This window comes from Geotrypetes seraphini, chromosome 7, assembly GCF_902459505.1.
Source record: "Geotrypetes seraphini chromosome 7, aGeoSer1.1, whole genome shotgun sequence".
NCBI classification, from domain to species: Eukaryota; Metazoa; Chordata; class Amphibia; order Gymnophiona; family Dermophiidae; genus Geotrypetes; species Geotrypetes seraphini.
The window spans coordinates 28468877-28492209 of NC_047090.1; the positions used below are offsets into that span (position 1 = coordinate 28468877).

The 23333-nt window shown below is 38.8% G+C and overlaps 1 protein-coding gene across 10 annotated transcripts in view; it reads left to right on the forward strand.

Annotated features, from left to right (window-relative positions):
- The window catches only part of CCDC38 (coiled-coil domain containing 38), a 223766-nt gene that overhangs the window by 179047 nt on the left and 21386 nt on the right, over positions 1-23333 (forward strand). For all 10 annotated transcript variants that reach the window (XM_033951517.1, XM_033951516.1, XM_033951511.1 and 7 more), the window contains 2 exons: positions 9905-10107; positions 20197-20290. In XM_033951517.1, coding sequence (XP_033807408.1) covers positions 9905-10107; positions 20197-20290 — 297 coding nt within the window. The remainder of the gene's footprint in view (positions 1-9904; positions 10108-20196; positions 20291-23333) is intronic.

Consider the following 23333-nt stretch of genomic DNA (forward strand, 5'->3'; position numbering starts at 1 on the left):
TGTTTTTTGGGACCCCATACAATTACAACAGTTTTTAGTTGCTAGAGAACAGAAAGGAGTTTAAATTTTCATATAAGTTTCATTCGTGAGGAAAATTAAGAGGAGTAAATAAGATTCCCTATTAGTAAGAAATGATTTAAGGTTCGCTAAGGTGAATTGAGAATTATTTCTTTTATCTTTTCCAAAATTTTTTGATGAAATAGTATCATGTCTCCCCATTAATGTGGGCTTGAATTTCTACATAATATGTTATAATATGTTATACAATATGTATGAATGAAAAATAATAAAAGGGTGGGGGGAGGGAGAGGGGATAAAAATATGTTTAGAATATGATGTATTAGATACAAAAATGATATTGTGTATTTATCAATTGTAATTTAATATTTTGTACATTTTATGTAAAAATTGAAAATTAAAAATATTATATTAAAGTAATAAAAGGGTGGGGGGAGGGTGAGGGGGAAAATCAAATTTAGATATATAATGTATTAGATATAAAAGTGATACTATATATTTATCAATTGTATTTTAATATTTTGTACACTTTATGTAAAATTTGAAAATAAAAAATAATGAGAAAAAAAAAAATGTGGGCTTGAAAAGGATTTGTGTAGGTATGATTGATTATGTATTGTTTATGAGATTTCCTTTTTTTCTTCTTTATTTTATTGGATATTGTAAGTATTTAAAGCATAATTAAAAAAAAAAAAAGAAACTGGTTGGCGGGTAGGAAACAGAGGGTAGGGGTGAAGGGCCACTACTCGGACTAGATGAGGGTCATGAGTGGTGTTCCGCAGGGCTTGGTGCTAGGGCCGCTGCTATTTAATATATTCATAAATGATCTAGAAACAGGGATGAAGTGTGAGATAATAAAATTTGCGGACGATACAAAACTATTTAGTGGAGCTGGGACTAAAGAGGAATGCGAAGAATTGCAAAGGGACTTGAACAAACTAGGGGAATGGGCAGCGAGATGGCAGATGAAGTTCAACATTAAGAAATGTAAAGTATTGCATGTGGGAAGCAGAAACCCGAGGTACAACTATACGATGGGAGGGATGTTATTGAATGAGAGTACCCAAGATAGGGACCTGCTTCCTGTACTGTACTGTACTGCTTGCTGTACTGTAATGGTGGACATGACAATGAAGCCGATGGCACAGTGCGCAGCGGCTGCTAATAAAGCAAATAGAATGCTAGGTATAATCAAGAAGGGTATTACAACTAGGACAAAATAAGTTATCCTGCCATTGTTTCGTGCGATGGTGCACCCGCATCTGGAATACTGCGTCTAATATTGGTCGCCGTACCTTAAGAAGGATATGGCGTTACTCGAGAGGGTTCGGAGGAGAGCGACACGTCTGCTAAAAGGGATGGAAAACCTCTCATACGCTGAGAGATTGGAGAAACTGGGTCTCTTTTCCCTGGAGAAGAGGAGACTTAGAGGGGATATGATAGAGACTTATAAGATCATGAGGGGAGTAGAGAGGGACAGATTCTTCAAACTTTCAAAAAATAAAAGAACAAGAGGGCATTCGGAAAAGTTGAAAGGGGACAGATTCAAAACGAATGCTAGGAAGTTCTTTACCCAACGAGTGGTGGACACCTGGAATGCGCTTCCAAAGGGCGTAATAGGGCAGAGTACAGTACTGGGGGTTTAAGAAAGGATTGGACAATTTCCTGCTGGAAAAGGAGATAGAAGGGTTTAAATAGAGGATTACTGCACAGGTCCTGGACCTGTTGGGCCGCCGCGTGAGCGGACTGCTGGGCATGATGGACCTCAGGTCTGACCCAGCAGAGGCATTGCTTATGTTCTTATGTTTCCATTTTAAACATGTAACATAATGAGTTCCATCAAAAGATGAAATTAAGTCTACTGCAATCCTTCCAGTTGTTGGTAATATGTTGAATAGCGACTCCAGTCATGATTAATAAAAGTTTATTATTAAATGATGATATCTGACTCTTTTTCTCATAGCTGTTACAAATAAAACCCTATCATAAGATAGTGCTACATGATTTTCCAGTAAACAATTTACTTGATCCCAGATGGAATTCCAAAAGGCTAAGATATAGGGACAATAAAACAAAAGATGATCTAAAGTCCCTATTTCAAGATTACAATGCCAGCATCTATCAGACTTTAACTATTCAACTTCTGTAATCTAACTGGGGTCCAAAATGCTCTATGCAAAAGAAAAAACCATGTTTGTCTCATAGATGCAGACATTGTACATCTCATCCTCCAAGACCAAATTTGTGACCATTGAGAAGCTAAAATCTGATGCTTAATCTCAATGCTCCAAATATCCCTAAGACCATTTTGAGGTTTTTTTTTTAACCAAATCATTAATAGTTTTATACCAATGCACAGCCTGGTGACCCAGAAAATCTACCTGAAAGCATGAGAATTCCAAACTATATTGAGTATTAAGACTTTTCCATTCAGGGAAACCTGCCTGAATGGCCTGCTTCAATTGCAACCATTGAAAACATTGTGATTTATTGAGCCCAAATTTATGTTGCAATTGTGTAAAATCAAGCAGTTTACCATTTAAAATAACATCATTTAAAGTCCGTATTCCTGCAATTATCCAATGCTTCCAGATAATCTTAAAACCGCCAATTTGAATCTTGGGGTTTAGCCAAATGGTTTGATTTGTTGACTTGCTGATAGGAATAGCAGTTAAGTTATTAACAAATCGTAAGGTTTTCCAAGTGTCCATCAAAATTCTATTTTCCTTATATAATCTGGGCATCTTGATACTAAGAACATGACAAAGATGTAAAGGAAACATAAGTCACCCTTCCAAATATAACCAGTCTGGAGTGTATTCAATGAGCTCCGGAAAGACCAAATACATACCTTGACGTAAAATATAGGCTTGATGATACCTACAGAAATTTGGAAAATTTACCCCACCCTCCTTAATTAGCTTTTGTAAAGATACTTGAGTATTTCTGGGAGTATTAACTAACCAAACATATTTAGTAAGTAACGAATTCAATTTTTTATAATAAGATCCCTGAAAAAACACTGGTATCATTCCCATTTGATTACAAACCACAGGCAATATCATCATTTTAACTGTTTGAACTCTCCCCCACCAAGACAAATGTAACGGATTCCACTGTTCACATAATTCTATTACCTTTTTTAGTAACAGCTTTTCATTCTCCTTAACCTTATCATCTAACGTGGTTTTAATCCAAATTCCTAAATATTTTAAACCATCATCTTTCCATACGAATGAGAATGTATCAAACATACTTTTTGTACAGTGTACATTAAGTGGAAGAATTTCAGATTTGCTCCAATTTATTTTATACCCTGAGAATTTTCCAAAATTTCCTATCAATTCTAGCAGGCAAGGAATGGATGTGTCAGGATTTCTCAAATACAATAATATATCATCTGCATATGCAGAGAGTTTATATTCTCACTCTTTACAAGGAATACCCTGTATCCCCTTTGCCTGTTGAATAGCTATCAATAAGGGTTCTAAGACAATGTCAAAAAGCAAAGGAGACAATGGACAGCCTTGTCTAACTCCCCTATGCAAATGAAAACGATCAGATAAATTGTTATTAATATATAATCTTGCCCTAGGGGAGCTATACAAAGTTTGAATCATTTGAATAAAACCTGAACCTATACCAAACCAATCCAATGTCTGGTACATGAATGTCCATTCTATTCTATCAAATGCCTTTTCCGCATCTAAAGATAGAGCAAAAGCCGGCTCATTCATGTTTTAGTCAAATTTAGTGTGTGAAAAGCCAATCTTATATTACTAGAAGAATGTCTATTCATAAGGAACCCAGTTTGGTGTACATCAATTATGAAAGGGAGAGCTTTAGCCAATCTTACTGCCAATATTTTAGCTAATATTTTCCATCTACATTAATTAAAGATATAGGCCTGTAATTTGATACCAAAGAAGGATCTTTATTTGGCTTTGGCAAAACAATAGTCAATGATTCTGCCATAGTACCTGTAATACAACCCTGGGGTAATAAAAAATTTTGGAATGCTTTATAAAATTCCACTGTAAAACCATCCCCACCTGGAGCGGATCCAACTCTAAGAGACTTCAATGCAGTTTCTAATTCTTTTAATGATATAGGCTCTTCTAAACTTTTTTTTATATGATCAGGAAGTTTTGGACCCTCAATAAGATTTAAAAATTCCAAACCATTTTGAACTTTATCAGCATAATACTCAGAAGAATACAAATCTTTATTAAACTGAAGAAACTGATTGATATTCCTATTCTGAGAATGTATAATTCCATTATCATCTTTTATTGCTATTATTTTTATTTTCCTCTTCTTTGCTTTAAGATAATTTGCAAGTAATCTTCCCGCCTTATTTGAACTACCATAATACAAAGTTTGCTGTGAAAACAAATCTTTCCTTGCTAATCTTGAAGAAATTTCATTATATTTACCTTTGGCCTTTAACAGAGCCTGCAAAATATCTTGTTGCCAATTATCTACTAATTTGGATTCCATCAATTTAATTTCTTTTTCCAAATCAAAAAACTGTTTAGTCAATTGCTTTTTTTTATAGGCAGAATATGAAATAATATTACCTCTCATAGTAGCTTTAAAAGCGTCCCACAATATTTCTGTACTAATATCTTCCGAAGTATTTATTTGGAAGAATTCTAATATCTTTAATTTAAAATTTTTAAGAAAAGCTGAATCCGCAAGCAATGCATTATCAAATCTCCATATTGATCTACTGCTATCTTTATCTCCAAACTCAAATTTAATCCACACCCCTCCATGATCAGATAATATAATTGGATCAATGGAAGCTTGTGTAACTTGCTGCACCAACGAATTTGAAACCAAAATATAATCAATTCTCGAAAAAGACTTATGAACTTGCGAGCAAAAAGAAAATTCCTGATCATTAAAATGAAGTATTCGCCATATATCTTTTAAGTCAGTGTTCTTCAACCTTTTTACACCCGTGGACCGGCAGAAATAAAAGAATTATTTTGTGGACCGGCAAACTACTAGGACTATAATTTAAAAACCCCGTTTACGCCCCATCTCCGCGAGCTCGGTCCCCGCAAACCATCTGATCCCATCTGCACAAGCCGCAATTATGATTTTATATTGAACGTATTTTATTAAAGTATAAAAAGAAACAATATTCTGAACAATTGTGATTTTATAAATACAAATATACAGAGCACGGACCAACAAAACCCCTATCTCCACTCCCCTTCACATATATCCCCTCTACCATCAAGAAAACTGAACAAGCCGTTATTATAGAATGCTACATAGAAATATCATGCTATCAGAATACTGCAGTCCCCAGTTATATCTCTAGCAGGATATATATTTCAAATCTGATATATTCTAATGACAAAATAGAAATAAAATTATTTTTTTCTATCTTTTGTTGTCTCTGGTTTCTGCTTTCATCTTCTTTTCACTCTTTTCCTTCCAGCATCTGCCCGTTCCATCCAATGTCTGCCCTCTCCCCCTTCCATATGTATCTGACTTCTTTCTATGCCCCTCTTCCCTGTCCATCCAGCCTGTTCCTCCTCTCTCCTTTTTACATTATTCATTCCAGTTTCACTGCCTTCTTCATTTTTATCTCTCCTACACCAGATCTAGCATCTTTATCCCTCTCTCATTTCTCTGCTGACCCCCTTTCCAGCATCAATATCTCTCTACTTTCTCATTCCACTCTCTCCCCTTTCCCTCATCTGATCTCTCCATTCCACCCTGACCCCCTTCCCCTCCTGTAATCTCCCTGCCAGCTGTTTCCTTCCTTTTTTTCTTTCTCTCTACCCTCCTTCCTTTTTTTCCTTCTCCCTTCCCTCCCTCCTCTATCCAACATTAACTCTCTTCCCATCTCTTTCCCTCCTCCCCTCCCAGCAGTATCTCTCCTTCTTCTCCCTTCCCTCCTCCCTCTATCCAACATTAACTCTCTTCCCATCCCTTTCCCTCCTCCCCTCCCAGCAGCATCTCTCCTTCTTCTCCCTTCCCTCCTCCCTCTATCCAACATTAACTATCTTCCCATCCCTTTCCCTCCTCCCCTCCCAGCAGCATCTCTCCTTCTAGCTCCCTTCAAGTCCAGTAACAGCTCTCCCTTTATCCAGTACCTTCCCAGCCTCCTACAGTGGCTTCCTCCCCTTCCAGCAGCTCTCAGTACTTGCCTGCAGGAAGTTGCCGGTAAATCACTGCCCTGGCAAGTAGGAGAGCTGGTGGGAGGGTAGGAAGTCACTGTGAAGGCTCCCCAGGATCTTGCTCGCACACGCTGACCATCTCCCTCCACCTGCACCTGAATTTGCAGCTCTCTTTGTTCTAATCGCAACTTCCCCGCGGCCCTCTTCAGCAACTCGGCAGGGGCGGCGATCAAGACACGCTGCCGACGTCGGGACCTTCACTCTCTGAGTCTCGCCTATTTTGTTTCAACTTCCTGTTTCCGAACAGGCGAGACTCACAGAGAGAAGGCCCTGACGTTGGCAGCCTATCTTGATCGCCTGAGGCTGGGAGGAACATTAGTCAGCAGGAACCGCAGTTGGCAGGAAATTTAACTGCTGACTTGATCTCGCCGGCCCTGCACGGACCGGCAGAAATTTTCTGCGGACCGATACCGGTCCGCGGACCGGCGGTTGGAAGAACTGTGTTTTAAGTCACAAGATTGTACCAAATTATCTATTCCTAATGATTTTATATTTTTGGTTGGCTTTTTTATCCATAATCGGATCCATAACAGCATTAAAATCTCCAGCTACAACTAAATTAGAAGTAGCCAATGGGAGTAATAATCGTTGTAAATTATTAAAATATTCATTTTGGTTTGAATTAGGGGCATAGACATTAAACAGAGTCAAGGTATTATTCCCCATTCTCATTTGTACCTTAATCCATCTTCCTAATGGATCAAAATCTATCATTTGAAAAGAAGCTGCACAAATATTATTTATTAAGATGGCTACTCCTGCCTTCTTACCTACTGCAGGGGCAAAAAAACAATGTTTAACCCAACCACCTTCGAGTTTCTTAGATTCTATAGCTGACAAATGTGTCTCCTGGATATAATAAATATCCGCCTGTTGTTTTTTCAAAAAAGTTAGCATTTTTTTCCTTTTCACTGGATGATTGAGGCCATTGACATTAAGGGTAAAGATTTTAACTTCCATTATCTAAAAATATTATAAAATCTCTCATCCAATCAGGACATAAAAAGTTATGTAATATTAGATGAATAAACATCACTTTCCCAATTAGTTCTGATTGTATAATACACCTCCTAATACCAACAATATATAATGTACTCCCATCCCTCTCTCCCCTATCCACCCTATAAAATGACATTAAAAGCTTGGAACTGCACATATAAGATCAGGCAAAACATGAGAATTCCGTACAGACCCCAAGTAAAAAAACAATTATACCTGAAGATAATAAAATAAAAATTGGACATATTTAGAAAATAATCCAAGACCATCAAACGAGAAATATGATTAATATACATATTTCAGAAGCTTATCATAGGAATCCACTCTTACTTAGTGTTATATACTAATTCAATTAAGTAAATAATTGCTTAAATATTATGAATTGTTATCATTCATATTGCTAAAAAATATCATTTCATCAAAAGTTAGAATTTAAATTACAAATGAACATTAACGACCATCCTATAACCTTTGCAACAGCCAAGATTCTTTTTCATCCAAACCTTAAATGACTTTCTAAGGATAGTAATTATCAAAATGTAAAACATCCTACATCTTTTGACAGGTCATGACCTGTTTGGGCCGCCGCGGGAGCGGACTGCTGGGCTAGATGGACCTATGGTCTGACCCGGCGGAGGCACTGCTTATGTTCTTATGTTCTTATTATCTTTATTTATCCTGTTAAAGAAACTGTTAAAAAAGGCAAAATACTCAAATATAAAAGAAATTTTGAATCTAGATTAAAAAAAAAAAAAATCAAAACTCTTTTTTACAGATATTCTTTAAACATAACAAATCCTTCATGCCATCCTTTAAGGCAAAACTCATATAATATTACCTTTTGCATCTTGGGAATTTAGCAACTAACAAAATCCAATAGACTTAATACCATGAGAGCAGTATCCTCACATGGCAAATTTTAAGTTTATAAATATTAACTCTTCCCCTAACACATATATCCCATCTATCCATACCCTAATTGAAAGGCATGGAAAAACCAACTCAAACATTTGAAACTTTACATAGGATACTCTTTTCCATGCCACTTCATTTAGCTGGGGATAAATAAATCTTATACACTAGTTAAAAAGAAACAAAGACTGTATTTCACACCCTTTCTTCTCTGTCAAATGCGTTAACAAATCAAACCAGATTCAACGGCATCAATGGTAGCATGACTACCTAAATTATTTTCCATGTTTAATATGTACCGAAACAATAGTCATAATGCATTCACCACTGCAACCACAATTTTTTTTTTCATGCAAAAACTAGCAGAGATTTGACGAAAAAGACCATTGTGGGAGGGCGAGCCATACATTTCACATGTTATTCTCAAGCCGCCAGTCTCAAGTCCCTGCTCCAAGGTTCTTAGAACTTCCGGAGGATCCAATATCATTAAAAGTACAGCAAGCAGGATCTTTTTACTGTGTATTTTATAATGATCGCAAATAAGTGCTGAAACAGAAATTGGTAGAAAGCCCTTGAGATCTTCTTTAGCTTTTACCATATATAGCAGGAATACAACATTGTTTAAACCACATTGTTGTTGTATAGCAATGTGTAAAATATTATATGCTGAAATCACAAACTGCTATTTTTCCTGAAAAATCCACATAGTTGTTATTAACCCTCTTTCAGAGGTATGAGCCTAGAAGCTAAGGAGTCCTACATGTGGGAATATGCTGCCTGCTTGTCCTCGGATAAAGCATAGTTACTCATATGTGGCTGGTGTTATCTGAGGACAGCAGGCAGATATTCTCACAACCCTCCTGCCTCCTCTGGTTGGCTTCTTAGATTTGTTACTGAACTGATGGTCCCGTGAGCAGACGCGCTGGAAGGCACTGACTTGCACACAGTCTTAAAATTTTTAAAGTGACAGTACACTTTTGGACTGTCCATGCCAGGTTTTGTGGATGACATCACCCATATGTGAGAATATCTGCCTGCAGGGTAAAGGGCTGTGGCTCACTGGATGAGCTGCTACCTCTGCACCAGAGGTTGTGAGATCAAATCCCGCTGCTGCTCCTTCTGACCCTGGGCATCACTTTATCCTCCAGAGCCCACTACTTTGAATGTAAGCTTTGAAATACCAAAGTCACAAAAAGGCAGTATACAAGTCCCCATTTTTTAAATATCTTTTCCTATTTTCCTGCTCCCACCCCTCAGGCTTGTCTTTCTTCTCTGCCATACTTTGCCAGTAGCTATTACGAGAACAAGCCTTCCTCTAGCCCTCCCAAGACTGCCCCTCTGCTGCATCCTTCCTGCGCAGCAAAAAGTTGCATTAGAAGGAAGAATCTGATCATGGCTCGAAGGCAGCCTATTCTAATAGCTGCCGGCAATTGTAGTTTGTAGAATTGCAGCAGAGAGAAGAGAGACCTGAGGGGTAGGAGGAGGAAGATGGGGAAATTGCACTGATTCTGTTTTCTACTGTATGCTGATGCCTATGATCTGGAGGAGATTCCTGGACTTTGTTGTACATCAGCTGAAACATGCTGGTCTAATGTTGAAAGGCTTCAGTAGAATTGGAAACCCAGTTGATAAAGGAAAGTGTTTTAACTGGAAAAAAAGCAAAAACAATAAAGCTAAAAAATTTAAAATGCAGAATATTTATTCATTTTCATGTTATTTGATTTTGAAATGTTCTAAAAAGATAACTGATCTCTGTCTTGTTTTAAACATACCAGGACAAATTACTAGATATGTTAAACCAAAAAATATCGCAAGTATATCAAACATGCATTGGAGAGAGTGAAACTACAATCAGCACAATCAATATGCTGTCCTCCATTGAACGTCACATTGATGAACTGTACGAACAGCTGGAGACTGTCTCAAGGGACATTTTGGAAGCAGCTCAGAAAACAAAGAAGAAGGAGCGGAGATTGAGGTACAAGCAGTATGGGGGGTCATAATCATAACAAAAATATGTCTAAAAACCGGCCTAAGTCGGTACTTGGATGACCTAAAAGTGGCAATAATCGAAACCTGTTTTTGGATGTATCCAGAGACTTTTTAGGCCTCTGAATTCCGCTGTGCGCCTAGAGCTCAAAGAGATGGTTTTAGAGGAGTGGTTAGGGTGGGATGTAGGCAGGATGTGGGCCAACCTAGGCTTAGTTATCCTACAGCTATAATAAAAACTTTTACGAGGCTGCCTGGACTTAGACGTTTTGACTTTAAAACAGGTATAAGTGCCAGATTGGGTTGCTGCTGAACTGATTGTGGCAAGGGAATTTCCTGCCACCATCAGTTTAGCGGCCATGGAAGGGAGCACCACCCCCACCCCCGCAAAGGCTATGGAACTCACGAAGCCGCCCCCCACCCCCGAATTTCCGCAGCAGCAAGAGTGCCCAATTCCTCCTGCCGCCATCCCCCAAGACATTTCCCGGCAGGAGGGATGCCCAGCCCCTCCTGCCAGAACCACCTCCCTGCAAAGATTGTTGGCAGGGATACCCAATCCTTCCTGCCTAATCACCCCCACCCCACCCGCAAAGATCGTCAGCAGAAGGGTTTCCCAATCCCTCCTGCCGGACTCCCCCAAAAGTTAGGCCGCCGTCACCCCCAAACCCAAATGTATTTTGTTGTAAGTTGGCCGGCTGGATGCTTCCTGGTGCATCATGGGATGCACCAGGGAGGGATCTTAGGTGCCTGTGCCAACCAGAATCTTAGGCCCGTCTCCCAGTGCATTCTGGGATGTGCTGGGAATGGCCTTAGATTCCAATTGGCCAGATCCCTTGGGCCACTCCCTACAATGCCCTGGGAAATGGCAGGCCTGCCATTCGGTGAAGGCGGGCCTGCCAGCAGGAAGGAGAAAGCATCTGTCCGTCTGGCCAACTTACGAGGTACATTGGGGTCTGGGTGGGCTTTGGTGGATTCCGTCCAGGTGGGCTTGAGAGGGGCAGGGTGCACTTGGGAGGGTCCGGCAGCCTATCTTTTTTGGGGGGGGGATTCTGGCAGGAGGGATTAGGCATTCCTCCTGTCGATGATCTTTGTGGGGGGTTGGTTGGTTGATTCGGCAGGAAGGACAGGGCATCCCTCCTGCTGAGGAACGTCTTGGAGGGTGGCGGCAGGAGGAATTGAGAACTCCTCTTGCCTAGGACATTTGGGGGCGGGGGGGACGGGTTCCCCAATTCTCTAACCGACACTTATGACACAGACACCAGTTAGAGAATCGTGGCCCTTCCCCTGTCTAAAAGGTCTTGTTTTGGGCTTTGTGACTAGGATAAATTTTTTGGTCCGGAATATGGTATAAAGATAGACTTAGTGGCAGTCAGGGTGATTAAATGCCTGGATGTACAGGTAGGCCATTCTCAGGGGGAAAATCCTCCATTTTGGACATACTTTTTGAGAATGGATATTTTCCTGCTGCCGACTTTAGGCGACTAGCACCTTAGGCCAAAAACGGATTTAGATGGTTGGGTTTTTTTTATTATGCCCCTCCATGTGTTTGTGTTCATTTTCAAAATTATCATAAAAGTATGTAAGACAGCAGTCTTTCATCTGAATTCTACTATAGGTTTCCTAAAAACATTAAAAAGTTAAAGTCACTTGTATAGCTCAGTTTTATGTTTGTGTTGTTCAGGAGAGACAGAGTTCCTTGCAACTCTGGGCAAGTCACTTAACACTTCATTGCCTCAGGTACCTGTCTAAAATAAGTAAACTACCGTATTTTTTGCTCCATAAGACACACTTTTTTCACCTCCAAAAGTGGGTGGAAATGTTTGTGCATCTTATGGAGCGAATATTGTGTCACAGACCGTGATGTGTAGTGTTCTCCCTAGTGTCTTTTAGCCGGGTGCTCTACCCTGCTAATTTAGGTGAGCGCCTGGCTGTCTGCCAGGGAAATTAGAGTATATATGGTACCTTTTTAAATCCTGGTGGTTCAGCGGTGTATCGGCAGCAGTGAGTTTTCTGCGCTCCTCTCCCGCTGGACGGCTGCTTCAGATCTCACAGCCAACGGCGCACAAGGCAGGAGCAAGCTTTTTGTGCTCCAGCCTGGGCCCATGACACTCCCTGAATGGCTGCTGTCAGTTCTTGCCGCTGGTGGCAAGATTTGAGGCAGCCATCCAGCAAGGGAGGGGCTCAGCGCGGGGCAGGAGCATGTAAAGCTCGCTCCTACCGATACACCGCTGGACCACCAGGATTTAAAAAGGCAAAAAAAGGTACAGGGGGAAGGGTAAAAATTGTTAGTCGTCTGGGAAGGATCTTTCCTTTCCCAGCCTACCACTGGACCACCAGGGGGACAGGGTACAGGGCAGGGAGGTTGGACAGGGTACAGAGCCTGGCAAGGAGTGTGGGGGGCTGAGTGCAGAGCCTGGTAGGGAAGGGGGATGGGTTCAGAGAATGGCAGGGAGGGGGACTGAGTGCAGAGCCTAGAAAACTAGAAAAATGCTTGAACCTTAAATGTCTCTCCTCATTTCTTTTTTTTTCTTTTTTTCAAATTCTTTATTCATTTTTCCATCTGACATCAAGAACACAATATTATATTATTTAAACCTTTTAAACATCCCTTGTATTTCTTTTAACATTTCTTAAAAACACATTTATACCCTCCCCTCTCCCCTCCCATAAACATTCAAAAATTTCATATAAATATTAACAATTGATCAAACCTTAATGTTCTTTACTTAAATATATAATATAGGTTCTATTTTATCTCTCCTCATTTCTTAATGAGAGTGATGATGGTTCTTAACACCGCTGTTGACTTTACATGGTTGAAATATTTTTCTGCTATATTTTATTACATATATTAGTACACCATTTGGTTCAGAATAGTATTTTTCTTCTTTTCCTCCTCTAAACCTAGGTGCGTCTTATGGTCAGGTGCATCTTATAGTGCGGAAAAATATGGTACTTTGATTGTAACCACACAGAAAAAGCAGTATATCAAGTGCTATTGCCTATCGTGGCAAGGGTTAGAAGAGCTATTAAAGCAGCAATAGAAAGTACTAAAGGTTAAATAGAATTTTTTTTCCCCAATTCTTTATTTTCAAACTTACAGTAAGTGTTACAATAAATACAACATTTTATACTCCAAAATCACACTTAATATATCATTAATATCCATTTCAGAATTAGTTCCCCCCTCCCTCCTAAAGAATCATAATGCCCAACATATAAAATTTATATAATAAATCTCATTACATTATATTTAAATTCATTATCCTAACAGATTTCCACAGTCCCCCTTCCCGGATGTGCATGTTTATAGGGGAAAATAATACTTAGATGCTACAATGCTTTGCTAATGCTCCCAAGTCTCTTGAAATTTCTTAAAATTCCCTTTCTGGATGGCTAATGTTCGTTCCATTTTATACATATATGACACAATGAATTTCACCAAAAGCTATAATTGAGCCGGCTCCAATTCTTCCAGTTGCTTGTAATTTGTTGTATGGCGACTCCTGTCATTATCGATAAAAGTCTATTGTTCTTAGATGATTTTTGGCTTTTTGCTCTCATTGACATACCAAATAATATAGTATCATAGGTCAATGCCACCGGGTTTTCTAATAAACAATTAATTTGGCCCCAAATTGATTTCCAAAAAAGCATAATAAATGGACAATAGAACAATAAATGATCTAAAGTCCCTGCTTCGAGATGACAATGCCAACATTTATTTGACTTAAGAGCTATCTAACTTTTGTAATCTAACAGGGGTCCATAGTGCTCTATGTAACAGAAAAAAACAAGTTTGTCTCATAGATGCTGACATTGTACATCTCAACCACCAAGTCCATATTCGTGGCCATTGAGATGCAGAAATTTGATGCTTAATCTCAATGCTCCAAATATCCCTAAGACCAGTTTTATGCTTCTTATTTACAAATCCAGCTAACAATTTATACCACTGTGCAGCCTGGTGTCCCAAGAAATCTACCTGAAAGCATAGGAATTCCAAACTTTATTGATTATTTAAATTTTTCCATTCAGGGCTTGCTTCAGTTGCAACCATCTAAAACTCTGTGACTTATTAAGACCAAACTTATGTTGCAACTTTTGAAAATTCAAGCAACTTACCATTAGATATTACATCATCTAAAATACATATTCCTGCTATCATCCAATGCTTCCAGATGACCTTAAATCCGCCAATTTGAATCTTGGAGTTTAGCCATATACAGTGGTACCTCGGTTTACAAGTAACCCGGTTTGCGAGTGTTTTGCAAGACGAGCAAAACACTCAGCAAACTTTTGACTTGCAAACCGAGCACTGCCCCGATCAACGAGCACTTACAGAGGATTCCTCTTCCGTCTTCCGGCCAGCCTTCTACATCGGGTACCTTCCGCAGGTTGGAGGACCTGTCTGGGCCTGCGCGGCCAGATGCTGTCCCGCCTGCACGTTGCGTGTGACGTGCACAGCGTCAATCATCGGCATTGTGCGTGTCGTGCGGGTGGGGCAGCGCTCAGCTTCGTGGGCTTGGGTGTGGGCTCTCCAGCATGCGAGGGGCATCCGACGTGGAGGGCTAGCACGCGGATGGAGGAGGCATCCCTCTGAAGGCACTGTGAGATTTTCCGGCGGCTGGCATCTCCCCTCCCCTGAAGTGGCACTGTGGTGTTCTTCTTCAGATGACCCACGGAGGAGATGGCGTTGCAGCACCCGGCACCCGACAGGTATAGACCCCGGGTTCTAGAACGAATCATCTGAGTTTCCATTATCCCCAATGGGGAACTTTGTTTTGGTAAACGAGCATTTTGGATTACGAGCATAAGAACATAAGCACATAAGAACATAAGCAATGCCTCTGCTGGGTCAGACCTGAGGTCCATCATGCCCAGCAGTCCGCTCTCGCGGCGGCCCAACAGGTCCAGGACCTGTGCAGTAATCCTCTATCTATACCCCTCTATCCCCTTTTCCAGTAGGTAATTATCCAATCTTTTCTTAAACCCCATTACCGTACTCTGCCCTATTACGTCCTCTGGAAGCGCATTCCAGGTGTCCACCACACATTGGGTAAAGAAGAACTTCCTAGCATTCGTTTTGAACGGAACGGATTATGCTCATAATCCAAGGTACCACTGTAGTTTGATTTGTTGATTTGTGAATTGGAATAGATGTTAAATTATTAACATATCTTAAAGTTTTCCATGTATCTACTAGAATTCTGTTTTCTTTATATAATCTAGGCATTTTCATACTGAGAACATGGCATAGTTGCAGAGGAAACATGAGTCACCATTCCAACCAGAGCCAATCTGGGATATTTTCAATGGGCTCAGGGAGGACCCAATACATACATTGGCGCAAAATATAGGCTTGATGATACCTATAAAAATTGGGAAAATTTACCCCTCCCTCTGTAATTGGTTTTTGTAAAAATACTAAAGCAACTCTAGGAGTTTTACCCAGCCAAATAAATTTTGTAAGAATGCTATTTAACTTTTTATAAAGGACCCTTGGGAAAAAAATGGTTAACATACCCATTTGATAACAAACCACAGGCAATATCATCATTTTAATAGTTTGAACTCTCCCCCACTAAGAAAGATGTAAAGGATTCCATTGCTCACACATTTCTATTACCTTCTGTAATAACAATTTTTCATTCACTTTCATTGTTTCATCTAATGTGTTTTTTATCCAAATGCCTAAATATTTTATTCCATCCTCTTTTTCAAATAAACCTTTTGTGCAATGCACATTAATAGGAAGAACCTCTAATATACTCCAAATTATTTTGTATCCAGAAAATTTTCCAAATTTCTCTATTACATTGAGTAAGCAAGGAATGGTTGTTTCAGGATTCCTCAAATGAAGCAATATATCGTCTGCATAAGCAGAGAACTGAAGTAGGCTGCTGTCTAGGCCTACCTCAAAATGGAGACCTCACACACCATACACTGATTTCAATCAAAGTATATTTATTAGCAAATCAGTAACAGCTTACAAGAATAAATCATTCAGTATATAGAGTAACAGAATGTGATCTTCAGGCCTGAGGATCCTCTGATGTCTGTTCTGCTTACTTCCTCTTAAAAGGCCTATTTTTATACATTTCTTGGTGGCCAGCACCACGTTGGTCTAAATCACATGATAAATCTTTATTGGTTATTTCTTACACGTCATTACAGGACTCTCATGGCGAAGAGAGGCTGAGAAAGATAGATTTGAGGACATATATTTCATGGGCGTTCAGTAGAGATTACTGGCATAAAGACCGCCCTCAAAAATATGCCTGTACACCAAGTATGCACCAGCCGTTACCAGGAGGAAAATTTAGGAAGAACGAGATAAAAGAAGCCAGGCATCAGTTCCCCAATACTTATGATAATGAAGATGCATGCTGACAGAAAATGGATATATATAGATAACAGTGATAGAGTGATAGAGCATACATCAGGCTGGCCAGACTGATGGAGAACTTCCAAAGAGTTCTGACCCCGGGAGCCCTCTTTTATAGGACTCTACCAGCTCTGGCCCACCTTGATGCATGTTACTTTTCACATTTTCATTGGTTAATCATATTTATTATCTCATTTATTAATCTAATGATTGGTTAACATGAGTGATACTGTGTTACCACACCCCTTATGATCTAATTCTACCCTGATTTCCCGTAAATGTCCTGTTAATATACCAAGCCCCGCCTCCGAGCACCTGGCCTAATGGTTTTTAGCTCTGTGGTTCATTTTTACTTCCTTACATCCCTTGTTCTTACGCTGCACAGCCCAGCTGGACAGGAAGACACAGAGATTGATGTAAGAAATTCATCAAGAAACTGGGCTGTGCAGCGTAAGAACAAGGGATGTAAGGAAGTAAAAACGAACCACAGAGCTAAAAACCATTAGGCCAGGTGCTCGGAGGCGGGGCTTGGTATATTAACAGGATATTTACGGGAAATCAGGATAGAATTAGATCATAAGGGATGTGGTAACACAGTATCACTCATGTTAACCAATCATTAGATTAATAAATGAGATAATAAATATGATTAACCAATGAAAATGTGAAATGTAACATGCATCAAGGTGGGCCAGAGCTGGCAGAGTCCTATAAAAGAGGGCTCCCGGGGCCAGAGCTTCAGAACTCTTTGGAAGTTCTCCATCAGTCTGGCCAGCCTGATGTATGTTCTATCACTCTATCACTGTTATCTATATATATCCATTTTCTGTCAGCATGCATCTTCATTATCATAAGTATTGGGGAACTGATGCCTGGCTTCTTTTATCTCGTTCTTCCTAAATTTTCCTCCTGGTACCGGCTGGTGCATACTTGGTGTTCAGGCATATTTTTGAGGGCGGTCTTTATGCCAGTAATCTCTACTGAATGCCCATGAAATATATGTCCTCAAATCTATCTTTCTCAGCCTCTCTTCTCCATGAGAGTCCTGTAATGACGTGTAAGAAATAACCAATAAAGATTTATCATGTGATTTAGACCAACGTGGTGCTGGCCACCAAGAAATGTATAAAAATAGGCCTTTTAAGAGGAAGTAAGCAGAACAGACATCAGAGGATCCTCAGGCCTGAAGATCACATTCTGTTACTCTATATGCTGAATGATTTATTCTTGTAAGCTGTTACTGATTTGCTAATAAATATACTTTGATTGAAATCAGTGTATAGTGTGTGAGGTCTCCATTTTGAGGTAGGCCTGGACAGCAGCCTACTTCAGTTCTCTGCTTATGCAGACGATATATTGCTTTATTTGAGGAATCCTGAAACAACCATTCCTTGCTTACTCAATGTAATAGAGAAATTTGGAAAATTTTCTGGATACAAAATAATTTGGAGTATATCAGAGGTTCTTCCTATTAATGTGCATTGCACAAAAGGTTTATTTGAAAAAGAGGATGGAATAAAATATTTAGGCATTTGGATAAAAAACACATTAGATGAAACAATGAAAGTGAATGAAAAATTGTTATTACAGAAGGTAATAGAAATGTGTGAGCAATGGAATCCTTTACATCTTTCTTAGTGGGGGAGAGTTCAAACTATTAAAATGATGATATTGCCTGTGGTTTGTTATCAAATGGGTATGTTAACCATTTTTTTCCCAAGGGTCCTTTATAAAAAGTTAAATAGCATTCTTACAAAATTTATTTGGCTGGGTAAAACTCCTAGAGTTGCTTTAGTATTTTTACAAAAACCAATTACAGAGGGAGGGGTAAATTTTCCCAATTTTTATAGGTATCATCAAGCCTATATTTTGTGGTTGACCTTTCCTTCAAGAAAGCAGAAGTGTCTTTCAGAGCTGACAGTTTGTTAGAGTTTGTTAGTCAGAGTCCATTTTTACTTTTTCAGCATTCATTTTAGGCTCCATCCTTATTGGCCTGTTTCTGCTTAAACGGGGGAAATTTCAGGGGTCTTCACCTGGTCTCTTCTACACAGGACTTCTATACCCTTCCTCAGAACTTATATTCCCGATCTGAATAAGGAATACCCTGTATCTCCTTCGCCTGCTGAATAGCTAATAACAAGGGTTCTAATACAATATCAAAAAGCAAAGGAGACAAGGGACAACCCTGTCTAACTCCCCTTCGCAAACTACAACTTTCAGAAAGATTATTATTAATATACAATCTAGCAAAAAGGGAACTATACAAGGATTGAATCATTTGTATAAAACCTGAACCTATTCCAAACCAATCCATAGCTTGATACATGAAGGTCCATTCCACCTGATCAAAAGCTTTTTCTGCTGGATTATTCATGGTTTTTGTTAAATTTAACATATGAAAAGCCAGTCTAGTGTAGTTGAAAGAATGTCTCTGAGCAACAAATCCTGTTTGGTGCATATCAATAATAAAAGGGAGAGCCTTGGCCAAGCGCAAGGCCAATGTCTTAGCTAGAAGTTTACCATCTACATTGATTAAAGAAATAGGTCTGTAATTTGAAACCAATGTGGGATCTTTATTTGGCTTCCGCAATACTATAGTAACAGATTCTGCCATAGTACCTGTAATACAACCATTAGTTAGTTGGATCTGATATAAATTTAATAAATGAATTAAAAGGGTATTTTGAAATGTTCTATAAAACTCTACCGTAAAACCATCTCCACCTGGAGCGGATCCAGCTCTAAGGGACTTCAATGCTGATTGTAACTCTTTTAATGATAAAGGCGCCTCTAAACGTCTTACATGATCAGGAATTTTTGGACTGTTAATTAAATTTAAAAACTTTAAACCATCTTTTTCTTTATCTAAATAAGGCTCGGAAGAATACAAAGCTTTATAAAAATTTAAGAATTGCTTTAAAATAGGCCCAATTTGAGAATGGGTATCACCTTTTTCATCTTTTATTGCAATAATTTTTTATTTTATTTTCTTTGCCTTAAGATAATTTGCTAATAATCTTCCCGCCTTATTTGAGTTTCCATAATACATGGTCTGTTGAGAAAACAAATCTTTCTTTACAAATTGTGAAGAAACCTCATTATATTTACATATTAATCTTAAAAGAGCCTGTAGTTTGTTCCCATTTTTCAACCAATTTTGACTCTAAGACCTTAATTTCCTTTTCCAAATTAGAAAATTGTTTTTTAAGCTGTTTCCTAACATATGCTGAATATGAAATAATTTGACCTCTCATAGTGGCCTTAGAAGCATCCCATAAAATCACCACTGATATTTCTTTTGAATCATTAATTTGAAAAAATTCATTCATTTTTAGCTGAAATTTCTCAAGAAAATTTGAATCCTCTAACAATGCATTATCGAATCTCCATAATGATCTGCCATTATCTTGTTCAGCAGGTTTAAATTCAATCCATACCCCTCCATGATCAGACAAAATAATTGGATCTATAGAGGCTTGTGTTGCTGACTTAATTGACTTGAAACAAAAATATAGTCTATTCTTGAAAAGGATTTGTGAATCTGAGAACAAAAAGAAAATTCCTGCTCATTAAAATGAAGTATCCACCATATATCTTTTAAATCACAAGATTGTATAAAATTATCTAGTCCTAATGATTTCATAATTTTACTAGATAAATTTTAAAAGAACATCTCTCATTTTATTGCAGACTACGTGAAGAAAAGTTGAAAATGCAATTGTTACATCAGGAAGAACGGTTGAAACGTGCTCTAGCAAGAGCTACTGCTGATCCAAAGAAACAGGTATGCCAATTAAGCAGAAATGTCCATAGTTCTCCAATTGATAGAAATAAACTCTGGGCTCTTTAGTGTTTTTCTTCTTTAGGATTAGTGAAAGCATGCTTTAAAAACATAAGAATAGCTTTACTGGGTCAGACTAGTGGTCCATCTAGCCCAGTAGCCAATCTTCACAGTGGTCAATTCAGGTCTCTAGTACCTGGCAAAAACCCGAAGCAGTGGCTTCCCCCATCTCTATCTCAATAACAGATTATGGACTTTTCCTCCAGGAAATTGTTAAAATCCTTCTTAAAACCACCTATGTTAACTGCTTTCTGTTTTAAAAGTATTCCCCTGTAACTTTGAGTGTCCCCTAGTCTTTGTAATTTGATTTCAATCATATCTCTCCTCAGCCGCCTCTTTTCCAAGCTGAAGAGCCCTAACCTCTTTAATCTTTCCTCATACGAGAGGAGTTCCAGCCCTTTATCATCTTGGTCGCTCTTCTTTGAACCTTTGTTAGTGCCGCTATATCTTTCTTGAGATAAGACCAGAATTGAATGCAATCCTCCAGGTGAGGTCACACCATGGAGCAATACAGAGGCATTATAACATTCTTAGTCTTGTTAACCATTCCCTTTCTAATAATTCCTAGCATCCTGCATGCTTTTTTGGCCACTGCCACTCATTGGGCGGAAGGTTTCATCATATTGCCTACAATGACACCAAGATCCTTTTCTTGGGCGCTAACTCCCAAGGTGAACCCTAGCATCCGGTAACTGTGATTTGGGTTATTCTTCCCAATGTACATTACTTTGCATTTGTCCACATTAAATTTCATCTGGCACTTGGATGCCCAGTCTTTCAATTTCCTAAGGTATGCCTGCAATTTTTCACAATTGGCATGTGTTTTAACAACTTTGAACAGTTGTGTCATGTGCAAATTTAATCACCTCACTCATCATTCCAATTTCCAGGTCATTAGCAAATAAGTTAAATAGCACCAGTCCACTGCAGATCCCTGCGGCACTTCACTATTCGCCCCCCTCCATTGAGAAAAATGGCCACAATGCTCATTTTACAGAATATAAAACAGGAATGAATTCTTACACATATATAAAGTTATTTTAGTTTTATTTTTAATGGTTGTTTTATATGGTGTTGTAACCTCGATACTGATATGTCAGGGCAGAAGAGTCGGCAAGGATAATCAGCAATCTTTCAACAAGAAAATTTAACCCTCCCCCCTCCCATATCACTTTTCCAACAAAATAGATATACCACATAAATATAATATCTTATCATTAGAATATATTAATAAAAACCCACTCCCCATACCACAATAAAAATTAAAACTTGGGAAAAGTGTAAATTATTCTTTATAATAACTTATAAATGGCCCCCACACATCCTTAAATTTATGATTAGCCTTTTTGACTGCCAACGCTCTCTCCATTTTAAATATATGACATACTGAGTTCCACCAAACGGATAGTACAATCTTTCCAGTTATATGTTATTTGTTGAATGGCAACTCCAGTTAAAATCATTAAAAGCTTATTAGCCGATATTTGAGGCTTAGCTCTCATCAGTATGCCAAACAAAATTGTATCATACGATAATGCTACATAATTTTCAAGCAATTGATTTATTTGATCCCAAATTGACAACCAAAATTTTAATTAATGGACAATAAAACAATAAATGATCTAAAGTACCAGCTTCCAAGTGACAATGCCAACATCTACAGTATAACCGTCACCACCTGGAGCGGTCCCAACTCTAAGAGACTTCAATGCTGTTTTTAATTCTTTTAGCGATATAGGTTCTTCTAAACTTCTTTTTATATGATCAGGAACCTTTGGACCTTCAATTAAATCTAAAAATTCAAAGCCATCCTTTTCCCTTTCTATATGACGCTCAGAAGAATAAAGGGCTTTATAAAATTTCAAAAATTGTTTTAAAATAGGTCCAATTTGGGAATGTGTATCTCCTTTTTCATCTTTGATTATACTAATTTTTGCTTTCCTTTTCTTTACTTTAAGATAATTAGCCAATAATCTTCCCGCCTTATTAGAGCTTCCATAATACAAAGCTTGCTGCGAAAAAATATCATTTCTGATTAACTTAGAAGAAATCTCATTATATTTACATTTAATTTTTAAAAGAGCTTGTAATGTAGAATGCTCCCATTTTTCAACCAATTTTGCCTCTAGAAGTCTTATTTCTTGTTCTAAACTAAAAAATTGCTTTTTTATTTGTTTTTTAACATGAGCTGAGTACGAAATAATTTGCCCTCTCATAGTTACCTTAAAAGCTGTGTTACTTGATGCACTAAATGATCTGAAATAAAAACATAGTCAGTTTTTGAAAATGACTTATGAACATGGGAACAAAAAGAAAATTCTCGATCATTAAAATGAAGAATACTACTAAGCAACGGGGAGTGCGGATGGGTTTGTGGGACGATGCTTTGTGTAGTAAATGTGGGGGGAGCCCTGGAACGCTCTTGCACTCCTTTTTGGAATGCCCTCAACTCACCTTGTGGAATACGTCTTTCGCGCAGCTTCGCTTGGTCTTGCAGAGGGATTTGGAGTAGGATTATAAAACATTGCTATTGGGGGCGTTTTGTTTACCTGATTTTCTTGGCGGTCAAGCGTACTATTTTATTGCACTGGACACGGGAGGGGCCCATTCCACAAGACAGTTGGCTAGACCAGCTGTCTGATCTGGCTAGCTTTGAGCTTCAACATTACCGGCACTCGTTAAATCCTGAGCAGCTGGCCTATAAGGCTATCTGGAATGTGTTTCTGCAGCTACCTTTGGTTGCCCGGTATAGGGGGGGGGGACTAGGGGAGATTGAATGGGGAGTGTGCTTGTGGCGTGTTTTTTGCTCTGTACACTTGGTGTTGACTGTTGTGGTGAGCAGACCCTTGGAAGGGGGAGCTGCTCTGGATGGCTGGTTTTTGTTGTTTTCTTTATTATAAAATGTAGGGGGTCAACGGGGTACCTTTAGACGCCGAGTTTTGAGTCTCTTCCCTCCTATGGAGGGACCTTGGGGGGATTCTGGTAT